An 18395-nucleotide genomic window follows, 5' to 3' on the forward strand; every position below is an offset into this window, starting at 1 on the left:
TTCGCCACCGTTGAAAATTTGATGTTGCCTGGCCTGGGAAACGAACCCACGACCTTTAACGTGCAAGGCGTAAAGCTGGCAAACCATCGATATTCCCAACATTAGATATTTTCGATATAATGTTTTAAAATATCGATTGCTATCGATATTATCGTTAAGTTGTCATCGTCATTAATTTGGAGATGAAAATGGCGGAAATGTCAAAGATTTTCATGAAATTATGCAAAAGTAGTTCACAGAAATGTAAAGGAGAATGAACAACTACTTTTATTTTATAAAAAAATGTAAAAAAATACATTTTATTTTACCGAAAAATGTGTACGTGTGACTACGGACTTACTTTCTTACACACACATAACCGAAAAGCAGCGAAATTTCTATTTATTTCAGGTTAGGGGTTTTTATTCCGATAATATCGATAGGCAAAACTATCTATCGATATTGAATTTTTAAATAATTATCGAAAGTGCCATCGATTTTTTGCCAGCTCTAGCAAGGCGGGTGTGCATACCATTGCACCACGGTGGCACCCAGGTAGTGGAATCGTAAAATTTTGAATATGTTATGTCAAAACTTTCATTATGTTGTTGGGCAAATTACAACAAAAATAATTTTTTTATAAAGGGATTTGACCTTTCATATTCAAACAGCTGGTGTGATACCACTACCTGGGTAATTGTGCCATGTTTGAAATATAAGCAATGGAATTGACATTTGAAACCCAGTGGGTTTGTTAAATCCGGTTATATTTAAACGTACTGTACTATATTTAAACGTAGTATAAAGCTATCTTGGGACCATGGCAGAACCACCAGGTAGTGGTATCACACCAGCTGAACGAATATGAAAAGTCAAATCCCTTTATAAAAAAATTACTTTTGTTGTAATCTCCCCAACAACATAAAGAAAGTTTTGACATAACATATTCAAAATTTTACGATGCCACTACCTGGGTAATTGTGCCATGCTTGGGACTTTTCATACGTAACGTCCAGGGGTGCCAAGTTGGTGGTTTTCCCGCTACTTGTGGTGATTTTTGACGTACAAAAACCACTGTTTAAGCAGGAATGTCAACTGTTTTAAGGTAAAACCACAGACCTGTGGTGCGTATGTGGCTGTATCGATTTTTACCTCGGAACGGTTGGCATCCCTGGTAACGTCTATAGAAAACACTACGGCAGAATAATTTACTTAATTTACGTCAACAGAAGTCAGCTGTTTCTTCACACACACACCAACGGCCAAATGCGCGATACGTCTGGCAATAACTCTCTCTGAGTAAAGTTTAGTTTTCTTATTTGGTTCGTGTTGTGTGGTTGTATTTTTATTCTCAGTATTTGGAGGAGGATGAAGAAATAGTTTAGATAAAAAATAAATGACAAAATTCGATAAGAATTGCTAATAAAAAATAAACACAGAACAAATTAACTATAAAAGTTACCAGAAAAATAAAAGAAAACAACATAAAAGTATATTTTCGTGGAATAAAACGCACAAAAAGCAAAGGAAATACATTTCGTAGACGTCTCTGCCGTTCTTTCATTGAAGCAGAAAAAACATATTTATCAAAACGTTAACAATGTCGTCTGCGGTTGATGCAAATGTTAAATTATCACGACTACTACTTTTGGCCCACAAATTTAACAATTTCTATTTAAATGGTAAGTGGTGGGGCCATCACAAACAAGGATGATGGGGTGGTGGGTTGAATTACAAAAGAATAAGTGGTTAATATCCTTGACCGGCATAGAAGCTTTGACTTTTTAATATCATAAATCCAAAGGATTTTATTGATTTCAGATTGTCGTCGTTCTGTGGCAAATGGGTGTGTGCTGTTGGCTGTTGCAAAGTGTTGCCCAAAGGCATTTTTGACTAGCCCATCCATGTAAAATTTTCTTCTATCGGAAATTTTAGTGCATCATTGGGAATGCTTATTGTTAATAATTCAAATGAATATCCATGGGAGATTGACACCATTAAGGTTTTTATTGCCTCTAGCAGGTGTAAAAATAATGTGTATTTAAGGTTCCACAATTTTAATATTCCCCCTGGTTCGTAACACCCTCTCTGAGAAGCTTATGTTTATAACAGAATTATTATCCTTAACAGTCCTGTAAATAAACAGCGTTTCTATTAAATGCCATCAAAGGATATTTAACAGCTTTTCATTTCACAGTTTATAATTTGTGTCGTATTTGTGTTTTCGTTTGGTTTAATACGCCTATTTGGTTGGTGAACATTAATCACAGTTCGTGTGTGTGATACTATTTGTGGTCAATGTCCATTTGTCCAGCTCACTTTATCTCATCAATTGATTATGGATTGCCATTTGTTGATTTATTAATAGTTCTCAGTTCACCAGTACATTAAACGCAAAAGACGATTATAATTATCAAGATTTTCTGCTTTAATTCCTTTAGACGCTGTCTAGACGCACTGTTGACTCAGATGAAGATGTATAACCAGTAACCAAAACTAGTTAATACATATTCAATTCACATACACGAGCAATAGTCGATGAAGCGATATTGATATGGCATAAGAAATTAAAAAAAAAAAAAAAACTAATCTCAAAATTTAGTTTGGATTCCAAAAGGTAGTACATAATGCATATATCTTCTTTTACTTCTACGTAGTCTGAAATAATTTGTTTTTAAATAATCTGTCGATTCCTATCGTCCTTTCCCACATATACTACAAAAGGTATTAAACTAACATTTCCTTTCCAAACATTCTCTCTTTATTAAGTAAAGTGTTATAATCGAAAGTTGTCTAGGTATATTATTGTTGAAACATCTTAAAACATTGCTCATTGTTTAAATAACTTCTCGAAGTCTATTAGACATTAAAGTGCTTTTTGTTTACCAATAATATTGCTGATAAAAAGAAGGCATAATGTCTTCATTGTTCTTGGAACTGTTACTTTTATTTTAAAATGTGTTGTGACAGTGTGTGCGTTATAAGGTTTATTGAAAGATAACAAATTTTAATAGCAGATAATAGAAATACACCAATTAGTCGAAGTGTATAATTGATTAAATTAAGAACCTGCTATGTGGTGGTAGGTATTTGGCGTGGGGCAAGTTTAATATTGGGCTTTAAAAAATACTATATTGGTCATATACTATAGATAATGATTCTGTAGCTAATAGTTTTATGGCAGTAAACTAAGTTTTTTTGGTCGTAGTTTCTGATATTTGCGAAGTAAAAACTTCTATGTTCTATACTTATTAATTACTTTTACGAAAAGTGAACATTCGAATTTCTAATCATCTTTAAATTATATGCATTCGTATATGATGTTTGTTTACAAAATGTATCCGCAAAGTCTGAAAATATAGTCAGATACAAAGATTGTAAAAAATAGACACCCTTTTAAATGTAGCCAAGAAGCCGGCAAACTTAGATGTTTATCTGAATAGAAGCTACCTTTTTCAAAACAATAACAAATGTAGATTCAATAATAAACATACCTCGCATTTTTTTATATAGTGCTAATATATTCTTATCTCTCATTTGGACGAACGTAAAAAAACTTGACTCATAATACAAATAGCAACAACAGTTCCGTTTATTTTGGAATATTTATTTTCCGAAACTATGAATGACGCCAAGAGGAAAGCGGCATATGCATAGTGAGTGGTATGTCGTAAACGATTCAGCAGCAATTACAATTTGTAAATAAATAATAAAAATTGAATGAATGCTATATACACACACGCCACTACGATACAAATCAAAAGAAAATATTTTAATAGAATCTGAGCGCCAGCAAGGTTAAAAATGCATAAAGATAGCAAAAAGTGTTTGTAAGAATTATATCTACACCTGTATTCTCATTTGATTCAGCCACATACAGGGTCTTTTCAAGACAAAGAATATCATCATCATCTTCGTCTTTAACTTCGCTCTGCATTATAACCACAAATGTATGAAGAACCAAAATAAGGCAGCCAGAGCAGACATTCTTCAATGACCTTCAGAATCTTGTACGGCTATATAATGTTCATTTTATATACAGGCACAAAACAAATAAACCAACATACATATTATCATCATCCATCTACATACAAATGTGTTGAAGATTTGTTTTTTTTTTTTTTTTTTTTTTTTTTGATCTATAACATTGTACATGTGACCAGTTTTATCTGTTTGTAGGTATGTTTTAGCATTATTTTGTAGCGTATAAATGGACTCTTTCTTTGTTTTTGGTATTATTATTTAAAAATGTAGATTTGTACGGCACATATCGAGTCGTTGTCAAACTACATTCCTACATAGCCTAATCTAATGGTTGTATTTGTTGCTGCATTTTTGTTGTTGTTGTTTTTTATACTGATTTTAATCGTGTAAAACACAAGACACATTTGGCAAATACTTTGTGTTTATATTTATCATAAACATAAACATTGATATACGAGTATGTATATATACATGTGTACATTTATACAAGTTCATTGTATGCAAAGTATATGGTAGGGAAGTATCCGCTATTAATATTGTTTTATTTACAAACAATGTTAAGAAAGCAATTATGAAGAAAATAATAATAATAATTATGAATGCAGATGATGTTAAATTTTTTTATAACTCACAAATCTCAAGAACTCCTCCAAATACTTCAAGATGATTTCAACAGCTTCTCCCGTTGGTGTGACAATATTAAAATGGATTTAAATTTAAAGAAATGTAAGCATATGTGTTTTTCTAGATCCTCTCCTTTAACACATGTCTTTTGCATTAATGAATATACTCTAATATCTGTGGATTCGTTTGTTGATCTAGGGATCCTATTGGATCCCAAACTAAATTTGATTAATCATGTAATATCGATGGTTAATAAAACTAATGGATTCTAGGATTTATCAAACGGTGGGGCAAAGGAATTTTCTGATCCTTCTGTTACCAAGCAATTGCTTGTGTCACTTGTTAGACCCATACTTGAATATGGTTCTGTAGTATGAGATCCTTATTACACGATATACTCCGATAAAATTGAATCTGTTCAAAAACAATTCTTGCTTTTTGCTTTAAGCTAATTAGATTACCAACATTAAAAAGTAGACGTGTACTGTTCAATACAATTATGGTACAAAAAATTTTGAATGGCGATATACCTTCAGATTTCCTTATTTCATCTACTAGAATAAATATTCCTACTAGACCTAGTAGATTATATCGTTTCTGTCATATTAATTTTCATCGAACAAATTATGCGTCTGGAGAACCAGTCTGCAGAATGTGCGATGATTTTAATTCCTTATATTTTATTGTAGACTTTGGTTTAAACATAAATATTATTAAATCTAAAATAGTTTCGTATTTAAATGAGTAGAATATGTCTAATGTTAGTACTGGCTGTGAAAAATATTCTGTAGCTAGTATTCAATGCTCACTTTTACCCGTCATGCTCCGGATCATGATGTGTACGCGATCCCCACGTAATGGGGTGGTCGCCCCCACGGTCGCAAGGAATGGGAAAAAGTGGCGTTGGGAACGTTCGAAAAAAATATATATTAGATTTGTTAGGAATATGTATGACTATTTAAATCTAATTGTAATTTTGTAGATTTCCAATCGTTTAAGGGGTATTTATACTAGCCATCAATGTCATATGACCTGAAATTTTCCGTCGTTATAAAGTCGCTAATGTGTGCAATATTGCGGATTTTCCTTACGCCATTTACTTTTTGCGTCCACACCAGCAAAAATGTAGTGAAATTACGTCTCCACATTGTCAGTGTGGGTAGATATGGAATGTTTTTATTTCGGATCATATGACATTGACGACTAATGTCAAATCAACTTTAGACAAATGCTATAGCTAATACCAATATATAAAAAAAGATGTTAGAATATTGTTGGAATCTTATTTAATAATAGACAGAGATTGTTATTTTTTATTTTTGCCTTATTAAGGCAAAAGTCATTTATAGTGAGTTAGCTAGATCTAAGGTCTAACAGCTCAACTCGAAAGAGAGATGGTTATTTTCATGGTTTTGGTATTGGTCAGCCTTCATACATAAAGCATATGGCATAATGGCATCAATGAAAATGTGCATAATTTAAGATTTAGTTGTTTGAGTGCAAAACAAAAAACCCAACTTGGGTTTATTTTTACTATGTACGATCTAAGTTTTACAACCCCATTAAACCCCCAGCCTTTACCCCTGTTCCGTTGTTTGTCTGGATGGCTGAAACGCACAACAACTCTCGAACAGATCAGGTCCAAACTTTAGATCTTGTAATATGTATTTGTCCAAACTTACTTTAAGTTCCTTCAATTACTTCCCCCCACAAAAGAGAGTTTTTTTCGATTTGGTCCAAACTTTGCGCATCGTAATATTTCTGCCATATATCATATATCAGGTTCCAACATGAACTGTATTTTTCCACTCCTTCAGGTTCTTCCCATTCAAAATGACATTTTTTACAAAAGTGCAGTTTAATGTTCTTTTTTTGTGTAGCAGCTTGTACTCTTGGCTCCTACTGCAATGGTAAAATTTAATATTTCCATCCATACTGCCTTAGACAAGGGCAGGAATGCATTAAAAAACTTGCGTGACATTCGACATTTTTCCAAACTTTGCACATAGTAAAATTTCTATCAAACTTAAATCAATTTCGAAGACATCTATCTCTGGACGTCTCTTTCCAGTACCTATCGGTTAACACCTGCGGGTAGTTCTCTTAAAATAGTTCAAAATGTTCGCAAGTGCGATTTATTTATAGAAAAATAGGTAAAAATGGGTTGAAGCCAACAAGTTTTTTTATGCTCCCTTCCGATTTCTGGCTTAACCTTACATTTTATAGACATATGCCCAAAGAAAGACTCAAAGAATACTTCATGGGCAATATGATACTAGTGTATCATTTTTCGATATATCCTCTGCATCCACCTAAAATTGATGCTGACATTTTGAATCTGGAATTTCGGGGTTTTTTGAATTTTTTTAATAATTCGGACGCGCAACGAGATAATATTCAAAACTCATAATAGGATTATAGAACTCGTGATTTTACGTCGTTTAATGCAAATCTCATGAGTGTGCTCCTTACAGCATCCTAGTAATTGGAGTCAAAAGGCCAATATTTAATGCGTGAATTTTTTTTAAAAACCTATTTTTTGCGTTTAAAATTTACAAGTGCCATTCAATGTCCTTTGTACCCCGCGTGAATTTAGTTTTATTACGCGACGGATCTAACGCGCTCGAATCCATCCACTAAAACCGCGGATATATATACCCTGAAAATATGAAATCTGCAAAAAAAATATATTTTGACAAATCCACGTACTAAGACACGATTTTCTTTGAAAACTTTTACATATATGGAAGCGCGATTATAATATTTGCCAAAAACAATGTAATAAATTACAGAGATAGATACGCGAGTAATATGGGTCTTTTACCAACAATAGAAAGTGGAAGCACATCCGCGGTTCTTGAAGAATCTATTTGAATTGGTGTATATTGATCATTTTTGATGGGTGCTACTGAAATCGGATGTGCACTAAAATCGTATGCATATTGTGCGACTTTTACCCACTTAAAGGTTTCTTGCATTGTCTAATGCACACTTTGGCCGCTGAGTGAAACATCGAAATATGCATAGATATTAAAAGAGATTGATTCGCTCTATCCAAAATTGCATGCGCACCAACTGATTTTAACTACTACGCGAATGACAGGCTTTTTATTTTCATATTTTTTTGAATGATTGTAATTTCAATATTACTCTTAATTTCATATCCTTATAAGGTATCACTGTAAACAACTAACCCTCCGTGATTGTAAACCATATTTCTTGATGAAGTTTTAGCAGAATAATACATTCATTATTGTATGGGATTTTAGCGAAATAGTTGGAGAACTCTCAAATATTTTTTTCTAAGTTTTCTAATCAAACCAACAAATAAGACATTTTTAAATATTTTTTCTTTTTATGAGAATAAAAGCCGCTGTAACTTTTTCGCGCATCGGCCAATTTTATAAACGCGAACGGATTTGAAACCAACATTTTTTCCTTAACCTCTAAACCAAAAAAACGTAGATGTGCCCGCAAACATTTTTTTCAAATGGAATTGCAAAAGAAATTTGAATATCAACTCCCAGTGAGTTTTCTCACTCTCTGCTTTAAGTTGGAACGACAGAAAGTCAAAACTCGCGGGGAGTTTACATTCATGATCGGGCTATATATTTTTCGTTGGCAAGTCAATGCTTCTTCACTTCCAAAATTATCATTATCAGTCCATTCCTTGTTTGTAAAACATGCAGAACGTCAACAATCGTTAAGAGGTACAGTACAAAACCCCCAATTTTTATGTAGCGTCTTCTTTCAAAATTGAGGTTATTTGTTGTGAAACCTCAAGGAATGTTTGTTTGTGTTCATAGTAATTAGAACAGTAAAATGCAGTATACGATTGATGACACACTTTGGAAGTCATTCTACAAATATATTTTGAACTTATTATTTGCTTTCCTACCTTGGGATCTCTCTCCCTACAAATATATATGTAACATATTATAGCATATTAATAGTACAAAAGTTCATTAGGAATGAAGGATATCTACGAATTGTATTCGGGTCTGTCTTTGTTGATTGTATTGAAAATAGTTGCATTTGATCCTCACATTTTCCAATTACTGAAGTAATTCTCTACAATGATGAAATGTTCAAGTGAAAGTACACTCATTATATTCATATTTTGAATGGCATTCTGCATGCACTCTATAAAAGAAAATATATAAAACTCGTGAGAATGTCTAAGCACATAAGATTTGGGGATTTGAAGTGGATTAAAAACAAATTTAGCTGGTAATGTACTACTTTCTAAAGGGAATGAAATTTTTGACTATCAAAAAATCCATTTATTTATATTTTATTTTATAGTTTATTTTTATTTATTACGAAGGCCAGCAATAAAGCTAAAATCCAGCAATATGAAATACTTTAAATCATTTATATATTCTTTATAGAACTTTAAGATCAAGGTCCTCTTGAAAAGATATGTACATTAGGCCGGGGCGATTTGGAAACCTTAATGGGCCCTTCGCGTTTCTGATTTCTGGGGTTGAACTGAGCAAAAAAGTCTACTGGACCATATGTCTACGATGAAAATCGAGCCTCCCGATTTTGACTTTAAGTTTTTTATTGACGTTTTTTGGATATTTTGGCATATAACAGCCAAACCATTGGGATTTTCGATCCAACACAAAGACAAACATTGTAGCCAAGACAGTAATTGAAAACTCTCTAATACATCGCAAAAGCATTGGAACGCTCCTTCAGGCAGTTTTGGCCCTAAGATTGTGCAAACTTTTCGGAAAATGTCGATAAATGAAATTGTGCTACAAAATTTGAGCCGAAAAATATTCAAGTCTTCTGATGCAAAATTATATCGTGTGGGGATCCATGGACAACGACAATGCCTTTATTTCGCTCGGGTCACTTCGTTTTATTCTTATATAACGGTAAAAGTAGTGTAAATCTGGGTTTCTTACATTTTCAAATTTAAACGGGCATATCTTTTTTTTCCACAACGGTTTTCTTTTGATCCTTCTTCCTTTTAAAGGGGTGAATAATGTCTTTTGAATAAGCTATTATTGTTTTAAATCGGTTAACAAATGGCTAAGTTATAGTGGTTTATGCCTGAAAACCTCCACAAAAAACCTATTTTATTTATTTTTTATTTTATTTATTTATTTATGCTCATGTAAAAACCTAGCCCATAGGGCCATAATCGGTTCCAAAAACCACTATACATTTACTACTCTCAAAAACTTAAATTTAACAATGATCTGATTCTTAAAACAATAAATCTAACAAATGAATACAATGTTAAAGCAAAAGTTCTAAACCAGCCATGCAATTATAGTTCGATAACAAATTAACATAACAAACCATGAATTTTAAATTACACTGCTATTAAAATGCTCATATAACTTTCGTTTGTAACAATTTAAAGAGGAATTAAATACCTTAAGCTCTGGTGGCAAAGTGTTAAATACACGAGATACTCTTACAAGAAAAGACTTCTCCAACAATGGAGTCAAACACGGCACATGTATTTGTTTGTTCCTCTCCGATCTGGAGAATGTAAAAAGGTCTAATACAGTAGAAGGTGTCTGCATTTTATGTACCTTATAGAAGAATAACATTGATCTAATACTCACAAAATTATCAAATGTGCAACCAAGGAACTCTTTAACATACAGAGAAATATGATCACGACGTCTAACATGATAAACATAGCGCATAACTTTATTGAACAGAAGTTTTAACTTTCGTAAGACAAAACCACGACTACCCCCTAAAACCTCAATACAATACACAAAATGAGGCATTATGAGTGCATGAGCCAATTGAATTCTTATGTTCTTAGGCAGAACTAAATCCAAACAATATAACTTCCTTAAAATGAAGTTTACCTTGGACACTAAAGAATTAACATGCACGTCGAACACTAAAGCACTATCAAGAAACAAACCAAGACACTTCATGGAGCTTACAACATTTATAGACGTACTATAAATGGAAACATTTATTGAATCATCCTGCACGTTCCCGAAGAACATCACTTTAGTTTTTTGTGTATTAATTGAGAGTCCATTGCGAGACAACCAATTAACCAAAATACTAACATTAAAATCAATCGACGACTGCAAAACATCCATAAACACATACTCTCCCTTGAACAAAAGCTGCACATCATCAGCAAACGCAAACGACATACAACTCCTACTACTAACACAACTCAGCAAATCATTAACATACATCACAAACAACAGGGGACCTAGAACAGACCCCTGAGGCACACCACTACTCACTGGTAGAGTACCAGAAACACAACTTTTACAACATACATACTGCTTCCTTCCGAACAAATAAGAAAAAACAAGTTTACAAGCTGAGGTAGAAAACTTGAAAAAACGATGTAATTTATTTATTAACTTTGCATGATCAATTCGGTCAAACGCCTTCTCAAGGTCGAGAGATAATAGAACACAACATCCCCCAGCACCGACCGTCATCCGTATATTATCGGTCAACCCAACAAGAAGGGAAGTTGTGCTACGATTGCTTCTGAAACCATACTGACTTTCATGAAGCAACGACATTCTATTAATATAGGCAAGCATTTGACCTTTCATTACATGTTCAACCATCTTAGAAAGTATTGGCATTATTGAGATAGGCCTATATTCACTGACATCACCACTTTTATGTATCGGAACTATCTTCGCTATTTTCCAGACCTCAGGAAAAACAGACACTGTCAACATTGTATTGACAACATGTAACAAAAATTGACCAACAAGAGGAAATACAAGTTTGAGAAATTTAAGCCGAAAACCATCGTAACCTACTTTATTTCGCTTGGGTCACTTCGTTTTATTTTTTTATAACGGTAAAAGTAGTGAAAATCTGGGTTTCTTACATTTTCAAATTTAAACGGGCATATCTTATTTTTTCCACAACGGATTTCTTTTGATCCTTCTTCCTTTTAAAGGGGTGAATAATGTCTTTTGAATAAGCTATTATTGTTTTAAATCGGTTAACAAATGGCTGTGTTATAGTGGTTTATGTCTGAAAAACCCCACAAAAAACCTATAAAGGAATTTCTCATAATTTTCAAAATAATTGTAGAACAAAACAAAAAAACATTATATTTTTGAAAATTATGAGAAATTCCTTTATAGGTTTTTTGTGGGGTTTTTCAGACATAAACCACTATAACACAGCCATTTGTTAACCGATTTAAAACAATAATAGCTTATTCAAAAGACATTATTCACCCCTTTAAAAGGAAGAAGGATCAAAAGAAATCCGTTGTGGAAAAAATAAGATATGCCCGTTTAAATTTGAAAATGTAAGAAACCCAGATTTTCACTACTTTTACCGTTATAAAAAAATAAAACGAAGTGACCCAAGCGAAATAAAGGCATTGTCGTTGTCCATGGATCCCAACACGATATAATTTTGCATCAGAACACTTGAATATTTTTCGGGTCAAATTTTGTAGCACAATGTCATTTATCGACATTTTCCGAAAAGTTTGCACATTCTTAGGGCCAAAACTACCTGAAGGAGCGTTCCAATGCTTTTGCGATGTATTAGAGAGTTTTCAATTACTGTCTTGGCTACAATGTTTGTCTTTGTGTTGGATCGAAAATCCCAATGGTTTGGCTGTTATATGCCAAAATATCCAAAAAACGTCAATAAAAAACTTAAAGTCAAAATCGGGAGGCTCGATTTTCGCGGTAGACATGTGGTCCAGTGGACTTTTTTGCTCAGTTCAATCCCAGGAATCAGAAACGCGAAGGGCTCATTAAGGTTTTTTTGCTTCCACACAAATCGCCCCACCCTAATGTACATGATTTTTTAAATGTTGTTATTTTGGTTATAAATTGCTTACTGTTAATTTAACATTTTTTGTTTAAAGTTTGCACAACTGGATTTATTAAAAGATTGTTTATATTACTGAAAATTGTCTTTTGGGGGTAGGTTATGTTTGAGTTTTGAAATGCATTGTAAAATGTTGCTCTTTATTAAAATGTATGTACATATTTTAATCTTATTTATATTTGTATTCAAAATTGCTTTGTGATCGTAGCCAATGTTTGAGTATAAAAACATTTTTGGCCTGTACCTTTACTTTTAAAAATGGCAAAACTTGTGAAAGGCTCTCATACAATTTGCATTCTTTTTGATGTAAGGCAGAGTTTTTGGGCAATGGAAAAAGGTCCTTGCAAGTAAATGAACAGAGCTTTTAGTTTAAATATTATTTTTACTTTTTTATTTAAGGCTAGACTCCGGAGAAGCTTAAATTAATATTGTATTCTGTAACTTCTAATATGGAAATCAAAAATTAATGCTTAATGGAAATAAAAAAATATCAAATCAGCCAGCCACACAGAACGAGTACACACACTTTCTCTTTTCAGGAAGTCGTCAGTATCTTCAAAGCATAGTCCTGGTCATCTTGATGGATCATTTCCATCCCTAAGTACTTGAACATCTTCATCATTAAATATACAAAATTTATATTTGAAATGCTTCTATGCCAAGTAAAGCATGACACCTTCAATTAAGCAAATCTCTTTGTATTTAAATAAACACCCTAATCTATGCGATCGTCGTATAAAAAACTAATACTAATCGCCTATTATTTTTTTTTTTTCAACTTTTTGCAAACAAAACACAAGCAATGATTTTTAATTGTTCATTGTTGTTGCACTTCGGCAATTTCTTGTGATTGTGATGCAATATCAAGCGTGAAATAAATAATCGCTATGAACAGAAATAACGAAAATAAACAAAATAAGTAAATAAATACAAAAAATACTGTAGTGTAGAGTAAAATCAAAAATATTTCGCTGTCACACGATCAATACAATAAATAAAGAGTGATTTGTTTTCTATTGGCAACTTAAAAATTGTTAACATCTTTTACCGTGTACCAATATTATTATCAAACAATCCATAAAATTAAACCTTATTTAAATCTAGAATTTTGTTTACCTATTGTTTTCTTTTCTTTGTTATAGGATTCCAAAAAGGCGACATACGTCCTTTTCTAGTCGAAGGTCAACAAGTTGGTCTGATTAAATCTGATGTGATTAAACAATTAAACAAATACCCAGAGGTGTTTTGCATACGTGATTGTGAATATACAAAACAGGTTAGTTGCCGGATTGAAATTTGTATGTTGTTCTTGTTTTAATTGTTGTCAACATTTTGTTTATTGTATGCTTTTGTTATTCACACAGGGTATAGTGGAATTAAATCCCGCATTTCGAGATTATTCTGAACGCACCGAAAAACTAGATAAAGTTCTAAGAGAACTGAGGTCAAAAGGTATCTTTTCAGCATTACAAGGATGGAGGGAAGAGGTAAAGTTAACTATTAAAAATTTGTCCCACAAAATGTTAATAGATTTCTTCTCTTCCTTAGTATTATGAAGTTAAGGCCGAACACAATAGCCTTTTAAAGATGGATCGCTCAGCTACACCCTTGTTTGGTGTACGAAAATATGGTGTCGATATTAATGGTTATGTTAAACATCCTACTCAAGGTCTTTGCATTTGGTTGCAACAACGTTCCAATACCAAAGAGACCTGGCCTGGGAAATGGGACAACATGGTTGGGGGTGGTTTATCGGTGGGTTATGGCATAAAAGAAACAGCCATTAAAGAGGCAGCCGAAGAAGCTTCCATACCAAGCGATCTAGTCAAAAATCTCGTATCGGCAGGTTGTGTTTCATTTTTCTTTGAAAGTGATCAGGGTTTATTTCCCAATACCGAGTATGTATTCGATTTAGAGCTGCCATTAGATTTTGTACCCCACAATGCTGATGGAGAAGTACAAGCCTTTGAGCTATTACCCGCCAAGGAGTGCATTGAAAGAGTATTTACCCCCGAATTCAAAACAACTAGCTGCCCAGTGGTAATAGATTTCCTTATAAGGCATGGTATTATAACGCCAGAAAATGGTGAGTAAAAATTAAATGAAAAAAAAAATCTATAAGGAATATTGCATACATACAATATCTAGCATTCGATATGAAGAAATCAGATATGTTCCAAAGCTCTATGTGCATTTGTTGCCGGGTCTGAATATCTTGCATTTTTAGGTTCCAGTGACACATAACATAATCGATTTTTAGAAACGTATCAAGTATTTTCAGTTTAATATCCATGTGTTTCTGAGATTTTCATACTGACTGCTCTCGTCCAATCGACTTGGCTGTAATTTCGTATTTCTTGGTATCACTGCAAAACTTCTCACTAAAAATATTTAATATGGATCTATGTTTACATTTATCCCCCGGATTTGTGGAATTTAAACTACCATACAAATGAATACCTAAATTTGTACGAATTTCACATATAATCCCATCTTTTAATTATAATTAACCAACACTGAAAATGCAAATAACTTCTAGTATGCATTTTTTGGAAGTACATATTTAGACTACAAAAACTCTAGTAGGGTTTTGTCCTGTCAGATCCAGTTCAGATTTTATGGCCTTATCTAAACCGGGCTAAATCAACACGTTTTTGCATTTATCAGGCCTTTATCTCAGAAACGAATAGGAATTCGGACTTGCTGTCTTTAGCAAAATTGTAGCCTTAAACTAGTAGAACTTATCTTTCGAAAAAACCACATAAGAAAAACTCCATCTAGGGCATCAAAATCTATAAAATATAGACAATTTTACATAATTGCTGAAATTCTGATCAGTATCGGCTAAACTATTGGGAGTTGAACCATGTAACCTTTTGCAAAATTCTTCCAAATAAAGTTCTCAACAATTCTTTAGAACATTCTGAAAATCTAAAATGCTTACTTCATCTTGTTTCAGCGGTATTTTGCATCATATCTTTTACAACCCGTATTTCAAACACAGTTCACACCAACAGTTTAGTCTCGCACTTCGTATTTCACTACATTATTGACATTGTCGTTGAAAAATGTAATGAAAACAACTGCATAGAGGCATTTCCCCCCAAAAACTTGTTCTTGTTTTCAAATTTGAAGCAATAAATGTAGTTTTTCGAGTTCATTACTTCTCAAAATATTTTATTCTTGTCCTTATCTACAAATTTGCTTCAGAGGTCAGAAGAAGATTCGCATTGGTTTCACAGATATAGCTCCGAATTTCTTTAAAAACTCAACCATGTTTAGATGGGGCCATAAAATCCGAGCTGGATCTGACACAACAAACCCCAACTAGGGTTTCTTGTCGTTTGTGTCTGTACTTTCAAAAAATCTCCAGTTCGAATTGTTTGCACAATATCACCTTAAAAATGTTGCACAGTGTTATAAATCAAGTAGGATGTCAAGTAGGACAGCGGCTATAAAAATTTAGTTATTCGTTATCTAGGAGGTATAATTTAATTCACAAACAAGTGAAAACGGCGTTAAGTTCTGACGGGCCGAACTTTTTACAACCTCCACCATAACTTAAAACAGATTTCAGTCATTTATGTTGGTTAATGTGTCTGAAACCATTAAAAATGATCGGAAATCGGGAGATACCGTTCTATGGGGGCTATATCAAAACGTGGATCTACACCTATAATTCTATGCTGATTTTTTACCCCTATGAAGTGTAAATAACCAATTTCAGCTAATTCGGTTGGATAAGCGATTAAATCCTTGAAAATACCGAAAATCGGGATAAGCTATTAAATCCTTGAAAATACCGAAAATCGGGCGTCCCGTTCTAAGTTGGCTATTTACAACTTTATTGGTTGATTTTTTTTTTTACTTTCGCTCTGCTAGATCAGTGAAATGGTCAAACTTATTGTGCGGCGATATAAAAATTTTCTTTACAACATCAAAAGGAACAAAATTATGTACACAAAAATTGAAAATTATCATTAATAACAATCTCTTTTTAATTGTATTTTTAGAATTTTGGTTTACGCAAATCATAGAGCTGTTACATGTGCCCTTGCAATCACTATACACATATAAACACCGATTGGAGGAATGCAAAAAACAGCTGCAACAACAATCTCAACCGGCAATGGATCAACAACAGCAAGAATCGATAAAAGATAAATTAGTCACAAATAATAAAATTGTTGAAAATGGACACAACAAACCAACAGCAACTGAGGCCAATTAATTTTTCATATTATTTATATGTAGTCGGAAGCAAATAAAACAAAAACAACGATGATTCAATTTGATTGCAGATTCTCTAGAAATCCACTTTTTGAAAGACTGCATTGAGAATTAGAGGGAAAAAAACTAAAATTCTAGTTTTAACATGCCAATTTATCCTAATGTTCCCGGACACCAATATACACATACATATATAGACAATGTTCAACATAGATAACAACAAATTCTATAAGTTATTACAACAAATGAACGGGAACGGTTGAAGGAATCCCCTGAAGAAGTAAAAGCTAATAGAATCTATATACGCATTACACTCCATACGTAATCTTAACGAATGTTAATAGAAGAGGGCATATTATTTATGTATTTTTTTGCTGTGTATAGTTTTTAAAATATTTTATAAAAAAAACTTAAATATTTCAATAGATATATATCTATATATACATACATATATAAAGCTTACATCTCCACTTAACATTACACACATATGCATATTTTTGACTTGAAAATTTTGGCTTAAAAATAATCCAAATAAAATAAAAATGTAGTGCCTGTTATTGTTTTTTTCATCCAAAACTTTCCAAAAAAAGACAACACGAAAAAAGAAAAACTAATTCCACTTTAATATATTACTATGCGTTATATATTTTGTAACTGTCATTATTAAACTTACTTGTTTGTATATAGTTTCGTCTTTCCTTTTTTATTAAACTTTTTTAAAAGTTTCTAAATATAATCATTGGCTTTTACCAAAATAAATAACATGAACAAATTTCTTTCATTAAATTTTGAATTATAAAGAAAAGGGACTCTACAACGACTATCTGTATTTACCTAAAATTTCTGATCTAAAAATGTATAGAAAATATCAAATTTCATAGTCATTACTTAGCTCGAAATATAAGAGTTTGGTATATTTGCCACTTTATATTCGTGGTCCGTGTTTTTCTTCTTAGTTTAGCTATATCTGTCCTGTTTTATCTTCTTCCCTTTTCTTGTGTTTAAAACAAACCAAAGTGCTCAAATTATTTTTTGTACTTTTCTGTTTATACATAATTATTATAAAATATATAGAAAATAGATAAATATGAGGCGATGTTTTTGCAATACATAACAATTATATAAATTACGTACATAAATATGTTTAACAACTACAACAATAATAAAAGACACATTAGTGTATACCAAGAAATGGGGTTTAAATTACATTTGGGAATAAAGCTTTGTAAGTACAAACGTTACTAGATAAATTGTCTACATATAAGTACAATCAGTTATTTTAATCGACAATCGAGCACCCCGGGATTGACAATGCGAATACTACATAGCATTAGATCTCTACCTGCCGAGGAGGATCCACCACAGTTTACGATGTCACTAGAAACGCTAAATCATCGAAAAGGCCTTGGCGACATCTGAAATACTGGATAAGCCGGGAGTTGAGTTTCTGAAGTCTGGAAAATGGCCAGTAAATGTTAATCGAACAGACCCATTTCGCTTTGTCGCATTTAGCAAAAACTCTTGAAGCTTTACTTTTTTGCTTTCCAGTTGCCTATCATCAGCATGGGTTCCGTAAGCAGCACAGCACGACACCAGCGCTGCACGCATCTCCACACATATTAGTCAAGGACTCAACTAGAGCAAGCCGTGTTATAGAACAGTGATGGAGGCGCTTGACTTATCAAAAGCCTTTGATACTGTCAAGCACTCCACGCTGTTTGAGGACATCGAGCAGATAACCCTCCGACCAAGTTTGA

General features: G+C 32.8%; 1 protein-coding gene and 1 long non-coding RNA gene across 2 annotated transcripts in view; one reads left to right on the top strand and one right to left on the bottom strand.

Moving 5' to 3' along the window:
• LOC141393553 (uncharacterized) overlaps nt 1–18395 on the bottom strand; it is a 144687-nt gene that overhangs the window by 87458 nt on the left and 38834 nt on the right. The window lies entirely within an intron of this gene.
• On the top strand, nt 1252–17830 carry LOC141393534 (uncharacterized). The gene is made up of 5 exons (XM_073966593.1): nt 1252–1661; nt 13551–13684; nt 13773–13895; nt 13957–14494; nt 16422–17830. The coding sequence occupies exons 1-5, from the start codon at nt 1580–1582 to the stop codon at nt 16637–16639; spliced, it is 1095 nt and encodes a 364-aa protein (XP_073822694.1). The 5' UTR covers nt 1252–1579; the 3' UTR covers nt 16640–17830.

This window comes from Musca autumnalis, unplaced genomic scaffold, assembly GCF_047663935.1.
Source record: "Musca autumnalis isolate F117 unplaced genomic scaffold, ASM4766393v1 scaffold_2, whole genome shotgun sequence".
NCBI classification, from domain to species: domain Eukaryota; kingdom Metazoa; phylum Arthropoda; class Insecta; order Diptera; family Muscidae; genus Musca; species Musca autumnalis.